The sequence below is a fragment of the Zeugodacus cucurbitae genome, chromosome 4 (assembly GCF_028554725.1).
Source record: "Zeugodacus cucurbitae isolate PBARC_wt_2022May chromosome 4, idZeuCucr1.2, whole genome shotgun sequence".
Lineage (NCBI taxonomy): Eukaryota > Metazoa > Arthropoda > Insecta > Diptera > Tephritidae > Zeugodacus > Zeugodacus cucurbitae.
The window spans coordinates 46,631,910-46,642,428 of NC_071669.1; the positions used below are offsets into that span (position 1 = coordinate 46,631,910).

Sequence of the window (10,519 nt, forward strand, 5' to 3'; positions counted from 1 at the left end):
GTTGATATTGGACATTTTTTAAAAGAGCTTTGGAGTAGAGCCCTAACAGGCTCTGGAGTAAAATCTTGTACTGAGAGGGGGAAAGAATAGCGTTTCAAGCCTAATTTGATCTTTATATTATTGAAAACATTCTGATACATATTTATATATAATTTTTGAATTTATTAAACCAGAATTGTAAGTTGTTGAGTTAGGTTAGGTCTGATGGTATTAAATCTCATTCTATTAAATAAGATCTATAATCAATGCCACGAATAAACTGACCAACCTTAATGTGCACACGTTCACTTTAGCTTATGTGCTAGCAGGAAATCGGAACCGTTTTATTGCATTTTCCGAACTACATAGATGTAACTATAAAGACCATATACCAGCTATTTCTTGTCTTTGTAGTCCTATAAGACTTCTGAATTTGGTGGAGTACCTCCGATTCATCACATGATAACCACTTTCAGTCTGGCTAATTCTTTGCCGTTCGGTAACTTGAAACTAATATAGGGAATATAAGGAGAACATAACCAAACCCCAATCTTTTATCAATATATTACTAAAAAACCACGCAGCCTCTATGTGGTCGCCTATATGCAGTAGGACACAGCTTCTGACTTGTCAGAATACCACTCTCCGAACAGCCACATGTTACCTCTTGATGTTTCCGTTTGAGCACCTACACAATTAGGCTCGAATGCTACGAGTACCTGTGAAGGAGCATAAAGATATGCTCTCCAAACAGTTTCTGTTGGGATGATTTCGTAAAAATCCCCTATCTCACTTACTGGAAGCCGAATCGCCTCAAAGAGCCTGAGTACGTTTCTGAAATACGTCGACGACATATAGGACTATACCGACATGACTTGGGATGCGACAGACTTTCGACAAGTACTGAACGCCATTCACAGAGGAGCCATTAACACCTTCATCGGCTCCCTTCCGGTGAATGTCGAAACAGCTCGTTTCTTGTGCCTTCCGTTAGATGACTTCGATGACAACTAATTTAGACGTGCCGGTTCGGGCAGGTTTGAGTAAGTGTTACAACTACAACAACATTAAGATATTAATAGCATGGCTCTTGAGGCATGAAAAACAGAGCGGAAGTCAAAGGGAAGTTTGAAGTTACAATCCTTCGAATTCGTGAACATTTCTGACAATTTTCTCATTTCAGAAATACACTCGAACGTTATTGATATTGGTCGTAAACTGGGATCGAAGGAATTATATTACGACAATTCATGCTTCAATAATGATGGGTTTTACAAGACGAATGTCCTTTATATTAACACTTAACTAATTCCTATTCCGAAACATTTAATCTATTGGAAATCGATACAATTTCGTACCGGGTATTGGGACACTCTTTGTTAAAAAGTACACATGCTATATGTATGTATGTTCAGGGTGCAAGTGCGTGCAGAATTTCACAGACATAACATTATAGTACTACGATGGAGATTTGCAGGTCATCTCGCTGAGATTTACATATGGCCGGTTCAGTGCCTTATATACTGCACGTTCATGCACAGGTTCATATACATATAGTAGTTATATGTACATATATGTATATATGTAGATCTTTACGCAAATATGCTTATCTTGAATAGTATACCGCCATGGCTGACGGCGATGAGTTTTGCATGGTGTTAAGATAAATTTGAACGTATCTAAGAATTACTCGACTTTGATACAACGGTTTTGTTAGTGATGTCACTACCGTGATGATAAAATCGAACAAAAAGAAAGTTTTCAGAATACAATCCGCATTGCTACGGATCAAAGAGACTTTAGCCACATGAGATGTTGAGGCTCTAAAATTATATGCAAAATAGAACTATACCATGATCAGTTCTCTCTAAAAATTCATCAGCCTTTTGGAGACGCCTTGAATTCAGCATCATTAAGCAAGCAAGAAGCCAAGTATACCATTTATTCTTATATAAACTTAGTAAAGCCTGGCTTGAAAAGAGCAATGGAAGGTTGTTTCGTTGTAGAAAACAATATATGTATATAGATTGACAGAATAAGTTCTAGGACGGATATGGAAAAATAAAAATTTAACACAATTCAAATCGAGATCTTCATCTGTATTTGGTTTCCATAACAGAGCCGGGAACTAGCTAAAACTGCTGTCGTAAATGTCGAAAGTTGCCCTTAATATTGATTGCAGAACATATGTACCCCCATGCTCCTTGCCTTGCAGAACCAGCGTCGTTCCTTTTGTCAACATAAAATATTTCCCAAACATTTTGGGAAGTCGATCACTTATTTTGGATAAGATATCTCACATGTTAACCGATATTTGCGGAATAAAGTCCACCTATAATTTGATGTATGGGAAGTTATTACCCGATTTTCGGTGAAAAATTACCATCAGGCACTGAGTTCTTCCTCTTCGATATCCGGGGCATTGAAAAGTTATAGTCCGATTTCGAAAATTTTTCCACAAGTTATGTCAATATTTGTGTAAAGTTTTATTCCGCTATCTTCATCGGTTCCTTATGTATACGTTATAAAGTGAAGGAATCAGACGGAATTCATAATTGAGTTATATGGAAAGTAGGCGTGGTTGTGAACCGATTTCGCCCATATTTCATCCGTGTTACCAGGTTATCAAAAAATATTTTATACCGAATATCACTGAAATCGGTCGAGTAATTTCTGTGATATGGATTTCGACCCATAAGTGGGCGATGCCACGCCTATTTTCCATTTTGGATAAAAATCTGAGTGCGGCTTACTTCTGCTATTTCTTCTGTAAAATTTAGTGTTTCTGACGTTTTTCGTTAGTGAGTTAACCCACTTTTAGTAATTTTTAACATAACCGTTGTATGGGAGGTGGACATGGTTCTTATCCGATTTAACCTGTTTTTATGGTGTGTAATAGGGTACGAGATATGTGCAAAAATCCTATTTGGCCCGCTTTCCCAAATTTTACCTTTCTAACTTTATTTATGGCTTAGTTATAACACATTTTCTAGGTTTTCGGTTTTCGCCATTTTGTGGGCATGGTAATGGCCAATTTCCAATACAACACTCTCACGGTCCCAAAGAACATGTGTACCATGTTTCGTCAAGATATCTTAATTTTTACTCAAGTTATCCGTTGCACGGATGGACGGACAGACATCCGGATTTCAATTCGTCTCGTGATCCTGATCATTTTGATATATATAACCCTAACTCTAACTTGTTTAGTTTTATGTCTCTTTGCAACTTTGTTGCGAGAGTATAAAAATGGTGTATTAAAATGCAAGGTCCGATCCCGATTACTCCAATAATGTTCATCAGATATTTATAATAATTTCAGTTTTTTACTTTATTTAAGGCAATTGCAATTTTGACTCCTGAAGAAGTTTGGGGGCAACAGCTCGCATTGCCCTAAATATAATTAAGGTTTTTGAAATATACATAAAGTTATTGGCACATATACAGAGGTATGTACATATGTATATTGTATAAGTAGAATTTCGGTAATAAATAATTAAAAGATTGTAAATAATGATTTCAGAAGTGGATGCACGCAAATACGTATGTGTATGTATATTTATTAATACATATGTACATATGTATATACATATTGAGATTTCGAACTCTGTGCCATTATCGTTGCGATTGCATTCTAGCGAAACTGTACTCTTCTCGTACTAAAAAAATCAAAAATAAAAGAACACGCTTATACATATGTATACACACACCAGCCTAAACCGAAAAATGGAGCATTATTTAACAAATGGTCAGCGTAGTTAAGATTCTAAATAAACACATTAAAGTGACTTGTGTGTTACTATGCATTTCCGGATTATTGTAGAAATGTAGAATTGAATTTTATGCCAAATTTCGTTATCAGTAGTAAACAAAGTCGTACGCTGCAGTCGGTGTTCCTGGACCTATAATTGTGCTTATTCTTTTAGTAAACGACATAACAGTTAATATTTTTCAAACTTTATTTATTTATTTATATATTTCTTTGATTTCGTATCATTTTTATTTTAATTTTTATATATGCGTTTATTTCATTGTTTTTAAGATGTTTTGCGTTGTATTAGATACATTTGAACGTTTTACATTTTGAATTATTTATTAAAACAAAAATACGCTTTTGCAATATATTAAATATTTTTTATTGCTAAACATTTATTATTATACTTTTATTAATTGAATTACTTTTGAGTTTTCGTTTTTTGTTTTTTTTTTTATTTTTATATCTAAACGATTAAAATAATATATTCTCAAACACTTTGTTCAATGCGAATGTGTTTTATTGCTACGCAACACCACTACTTTTACAAAAGAGGCTTGAAACAATGCAGATGACCGATATAGAACGACATGTACGCAACAACACTTGGATATAATGCAGTCATGAAATGAAGTAATAGTATGTCGCGGCGCTTTAACGAATACATAGTATATTTATTAAATAGCAAATAAACTATTTACATTAAAATTGAAAAAATGCACAAATTTAGTTTCTTGTTCATTTTTACTTAAACTTTTAGCTAAGCGAAACATTCAAACGTACAATTAATTTAATAAAATTTCACCTTACATTCGTATTTATTCATTGTATTCAAACAATCGTCTTTAGGTAAACTTTTGCTATCGTGAATTTTGTAACCGAAATATTTCCACACATTTGTTTACACTAACGCCTTATATAATCTTCATTCTTAGTATTTGTAAAAAAAAAGAAATACAAAATAAAAGTTTGTTAATTGCATTAAATAAAAAATAATTGGGATGTTTATCCATTAACAACTTCCAAGTATTTACTATTCCACTCTGAGCTAATGCAGCGATTATCGCTGCAGGCGATGCAGTCTAATACATCGCTGTGTGTGTGTGTGGATATTTGGGTACTGGTGGTGATTGTGGTACGGTCGCGAGTGCGTGGAGGCGTGGTTGCATGCAATACAAACGATAAATGTACAAACATCTGCAGCTGCAGTACATTGCTGTGGCATTGACATTCTACATTTCATCTAATCACAAAAGCATGCAACTTCACTCAGACTATATGGCTGGGTGTTGGTAAGCTTAGCTACTTGTATGACCGCCATATTTGCCATGCACAGAATGCTGCTGATAATAAAGTGACACTGCGATGCATGTATTTGGTTTTGTTATTAGGCGAATAGCCTAGTATCATAGGAGCAGACACATCTCCGAGTGGTAATTTGCTTAGAATTTCATCATCTTTCTCTACCTAAAGTATTTAAAAATTAAGCAAATATTAATATTCAAAGATGACTCTTTATTAGCCATTACACATACCTGATACTGACAACATGGATCATAATTCCAAGATACTGTGTATAAACCTGTACAGAATAGTGAAATAGCACATATGGGCGCTGCAATCACTGGCCGATCCCGCCATAGCAAACTGGATATGAGCGAAGCAACACCTGAAACTACGGCCGTTTTGTGTAAGCAATTGCCAACCGTTATCCAACGTTCTGTTTCATCACCCAGCCTTGGTGGTTCGATAATTATATAATCCACCTTAGCCTCCAACGCTTTGTCCAGTTCAGCTTCAAAGCGTTCATGTGCATTAGTGCTTTCGTAAACCTCACGTATTATACGAAATGTTGGTGCGCTTGTAGAACTGTCGTAAAAAGTTTAAATAGATATGTTTATAAAATGATTTGTAGTTGCTGACAAGACTAAAGTTTATGATACGCTTATCGCTGACAAACAATTATATTAAACTTGCATATTCAGTATTCAGTAAGTATTCATGTGCCCTTAGAATATCCATTTTTTGCAGTTCATAAAATAATTTTCGTTATGTTAACAGTTCAAGTACTCCCAAAACGAAAGTTGGTGTCAGTAAATATGCACGAATATATTACGACCATATGTGCAGTTCAAGGTCTCGGTCACAATATTGCGTAGTAGGTGACGCAAAAAAGATGTATGCAAGTAATGCCTAGAAGGGTGGGAGAACTTCAACCAGTTTTACCCCCACCCAACATCACACTCAGCTGTTTCTTTATTATTGTATCTTTTGTATTTAATAAATAGTTTAAAAATACAATATGACGCGCATTAGGTACTTTCATAGTGTATGAGAAGTCTTTATGTTGTCAGTATTAAAATCGAAATAATCATAAGAATAAGCAATAGACGCTTTCGCACGCAATTCATTTATTTTCACTTGCGCTCTTGCCTTCACCTTTCTCTGCATCTATAACAGCCGGCTACATAAACTGCTTCCATCGCAGCTAAACATAACACACACACAAATTATGATATCCATTATTATATATTCTACTATCCATTTGAATTGCATAACAAAAGTGCTAAAATATTAATATAAGTCCAAAATACATATAGTCCACTTTGCACCAACCTATCTTCATCACTTTTCCTCATTTTTTATGCTATTGTCTGTGTTTTCCTATGTTTTTGAATATAATCACGCTCACAGCTTCCTTCAAAAAGACCACAATCCCTCCACACACAAAATCACAGCGATGGACAAATCGAAAGCCAATCGGATCGAAGTCTGTCTGTGTTTGGCATTTCGCTTTGTTGTCATACTATTGTGACTGCTGGTTATGGGGAATTCACAGTCAATGATGCTTTTTTTATTAGTCAATATAACATCAAAATATTTATGGGACCAGTATATTTAAAATATTCGAACACGTATATTATGGAAATCGTTTCGAAACATCCACCCAATATAATGAAATATACGAAGTGTATTACATTAGCATTTTATTTATTATATGCAATTAGAATCCAAATTACTGTATTAATACATTTATCACACCATTATAAAATTCGCCTGTTTTGAATCAGTTAGCTTTGCTATTTTCAATTACAGTGCTGGTTGTATCCAAGTTAACATCTCTTTCATTGATAGAATGATTTAGTGACGCAAAATCGCCAGTATTACAGGATATTGATGGTATTTCGAAACTCGAGAAGCCACGATAGTCAGTTACCGTTGGTTTCAGTGGCGATGGCAGCAATGTGCCATTTGTGGGCGAATCACTGTCCAATAAGCTACGTTCAGCTGTGTTTTCAGTTGTGTCTGCTGCTTGTTGATCACCTTCAGCAGCAGACTTTTGTGCAAGAGGATCGAATTCTTCCAAATTTAATTTCAAATCTTCTGCTACACTGTTTTCACCACTGTGATCGGACAAATCAAAATCATAATTAACATTTGTAAGACCGCCACGTAAATCCGTGTTAATTAAATAATCATCAGTCGAATCGGAGTGATCTTCAAGTAGCGAAATGGCATCAAATGGTGTATAATTAAAAATTGGAGAAGTAAATTGTAGCTCTGGGTTTGGTTGTGCTGGTGGCAATGGCGATAACCGTCCAATCGATGTAATACTAGTGTCTTTTAGCGCCAAAGTGTGCGATGCGTCCTCTAATATATCAACTATTTGATTTGTACTGTTTGGAACTAAAGGCGTAGGGAGTGTATTTGTCGTACTATCTTTCTGCGTTTTCTCATCGGCACTTATTGCAGAAATCAAATTAGCACTATAATGGCCTAATGAATCAGCAGTCTGCAATGCTATATCATTTCCATTCGCCAGATGAGCTCTTGCTTTACTGATTAAGTGTGTTGGGGTTTTTATTGGCAGAATAGTTAGAGGCGCTTTTGCAATGCAAGCATCCACTCTATCGGTAATCTCCCGCTAGAATAATACAATAAAATATTCGGTTAAAGTTATAATATTGTAATCATAAATTATTAAACGTTTGTTACCTGAAACTCTTCGAGGTCCTTACGAAAATTATCAAGTCCCGTAGCAATGCTAGTATTTCGTTTTTTTAGTGATTCCATGCGCTTCATATTTTCCGATATTAAATGTAAGCCCTCACATGCCAACAAAGCGCTTTCCCAAGGCGTACTGAACGCTTTATCTCCTGACATGAGCGAATCGAATTCTTCTTCCGAGATACACAGATCTTCCCCATTTAAATTCTCAATGAAAGTGATCGCGCAACACTAGTTTTTAAATTACAATAAATTCAATAAAATATTTGAAAATCGCGATATACTACTTACTAGATTAGTAAAATAATAACCACCTTCGCCACTCATTAACCGTGATGCATTAGTGAAGCGTGTTACAAAATTTACGTTACTATGCAGCCGCACAGGATTTGCTTTTAGCACTACGAAAATGAGAGCAGGAAGAAATTCATCTGCACTTGCTGGACCTCCAACTGAGTGCTTCAGCAATTCGAAAATGTGGCGACAACAACGTACTGTGCATTCCAACTTCTCTTGTGGTGAGTAATAAGAATCGATTCCTACCAATTCTAAAATATTAAAAATATAATTTAGAAATTTAAATTAAACAATTATTAGACAAAACATGCCTGTTATTGCATTGTAAACTAGGTCTCGCGACTCCGCATTAACTTCATCAATGCTACATACTAAATGTTTTGCCGTTATCCAACTGAGTTGACGTATACGTTTTTGTATTTTTACATCGTTTTCTTCATCAGCCGTAAAGTACGGACTAAAGAGAAATCTAAAAAAAATTAATAAATAAAAAATTTTGCAAAATTATATTTGTACATAAATTTATTAATTCTGCAATTACTTGTGATTCTGTGTCATGACAACTTTTTCAAAGAAGTCGATTGCACTTTCACGGTCTTCGTCGGTGGCAATTTGGAAACGCTGGTCGTTGTGCACAATATCCGCAAGTTTGGTGTATGCATTTTGTACCAACTCTGACAGCTCGTCCACATTCTTATTAGCACTATTATTCATATAGCTACGTATGGCATTATCTAGCCGTTGAATTTCGCTTTTTAGCTTACGTTTGCCATCATCAGGTATGCGTAGTTGTCGTAGTTGTAGCATAAATTGGCTCTCGGTGGGGTCGGGTATATAAGATCTTTGACCTGTGAAAACATTCATTTGATAACGGAGTTAAAGCATAAATATCTGTTGAGCTTACCTAAATGACCGTCTTGTTTTGACTTTTTACTCTTCAATGTGTTTGATTGAAGAGTTTTTTGAAATACAGCGGGCACAAGTGATTTCTTCTTAGTAAGTGTACCTGTCGATATTTCCGGCATACTGTCCTGCCTCTTGTTTGGCACTCGCCCCAAGAGATTCTGTGGGGACAATCGCCCAGCTGTGCTGGTGGCACCGGTATTAGCCGCATTTGCAGTTGCAGGGAGTGCACGCTGCTCTGCTTTATCAGCAAAACCAGCAAAAATTAAACAAAAACATTTATTTTTAGAATTTGCAAAGCAGCAACTAACCTTTCTTTCTTTTATCGTTCCGTTCACGAAAACATTTGGAGCACAGTCCATCAAATTGGGCATTGCCATAAAATCCACAGCCTTGACGGCATTTGAGGTCACGTTGTACTATACGTAATTGGGGCACACGCGCTATTGACATATCTGATTTGATGTATGAGTATTAAATGGTATAATAATTTTTAGTTGTAAATTTTTTTAAGCAAATAATTGTGGCGAAAATTTTCTGGTAATAAAAATTAATCAATGTTCGTGTCAGTCACAGTTCGTAGCTATTAATTTTGTTTTGACAAGCATATTCGCATATTCACAATAAATATGTCTTCGTTTTCTTTTTTGCTATGTTTGAAAGCGGTATTCACGAAAAGTGATAATGAATGATAACGTAAATATCGGTAAACGTAAAAATCTTGACTTACTTTTCGAAAATTTTAATTTAGGATTTATTTATATAAGGAAGTGCGTGAATTGGTTCTAGTTTCGAAAATTGGTATAAAAAAGTTGGTAAGGTCATATTCTTCTTCTTTTTGACTGGCCTAGATACCGAGAAAGAGGACATTTCTTTTCAATAGCCTACTCAGTCCAAGTAGCACCTGTTGGCAAGAATGATTCTGCGTTAGATTTCAAAGCTGACGTTGATGCTGGAGCCTAGGCATACGAAATTATCTACAACTTCAAAGTTATGACTGTCAACAGTGACGTGGGAGCCAAGACGGGAATGCGCTGACTGTTTGTTTGATGACAGCAGATATTTCGTCTAGTCCTCGTTCACCACCAGACCCAGTCTGGAAAAAGCAGAACTAACGTCGCGGGTGTTGTTTCCAATGATATCGATATCATCGGCGTACGCCAGTCGCTGTACACTCTTATAGAAAATTGCACCTCTATTTAGCTCTGCATCTCGTATTATTTTCTCTAAGGATACTAAATTCAGACATAGCGGCATCTAGACTCCTTTTCGTGCAGTCGAAATCAGCTTTAAAATCGACAAAGGGATGGTGTGTGTCGATTCTCTTTTCACGGGTCTTTTCCAAGATCTGGCGCATGGTGAATATCTGTTCAGATGTAGATTTTCCTGGTTTAAAGGTAACTGATAAGGTCCAATCAGTTTGTTAACGCTGGGCTTTAGTCTTTCATCCAGTACGCTCGATAGAACCTTATAAGCGATGTTATGGAGGCTTATCCTACGGTAATTGGCGCAGGTTGTGTGGTCTCCCTTTTTGTGGATTGAGCAGAGTACACTTCGATTCCAATCGTCCGGCATGCT

General features: G+C 35.9%; 2 protein-coding genes across 3 annotated transcripts; both read right to left on the reverse strand.

Annotated features, from left to right (window-relative positions):
- Positions 1 to 4,228: 4,228 nt before the first annotated feature.
- On the reverse strand, positions 4,229 to 6,517 carry Pmi (transmembrane protein 11 homolog, mitochondrial). The gene is made up of 3 exons (XM_011197660.3): positions 6,350 to 6,517; positions 5,269 to 5,602; positions 4,229 to 5,200 (listed from the first exon to the last, which is right to left on the reverse strand). Exons 1-3 carry the CDS (start codon positions 6,370 to 6,372, stop codon positions 5,036 to 5,038), a joined length of 522 nt encoding a protein of 173 aa, XP_011195962.1. The 5' UTR covers positions 6,373 to 6,517; the 3' UTR covers positions 4,229 to 5,035.
- Positions 6,518 to 6,703: 186 nt separating this feature from the next.
- On the reverse strand, positions 6,704 to 9,544 carry LOC105221022 (rab5 GDP/GTP exchange factor). 2 transcript variants are annotated; one of them, XM_011197659.3, is made up of 7 exons: positions 9,253 to 9,544; positions 8,943 to 9,179; positions 8,580 to 8,886; positions 8,350 to 8,507; positions 8,033 to 8,289; positions 7,730 to 7,972; positions 6,704 to 7,658 (listed from the first exon to the last, which is right to left on the reverse strand). In XM_011197659.3, the coding sequence occupies exons 1-7, from the start codon at positions 9,392 to 9,394 to the stop codon at positions 6,801 to 6,803; spliced, it is 2,202 nt and encodes a 733-aa protein (XP_011195961.2). In that variant the 5' UTR covers positions 9,395 to 9,544; the 3' UTR covers positions 6,704 to 6,800. The 2 variants fall into 2 exon arrangements, with proteins under 2 accessions (XP_011195961.2, XP_011195960.2); XM_011197658.3 differs by having other exon boundaries at positions 8,943 to 9,182.
- Positions 9,545 to 10,519: the final 975 nt, after the last annotated feature.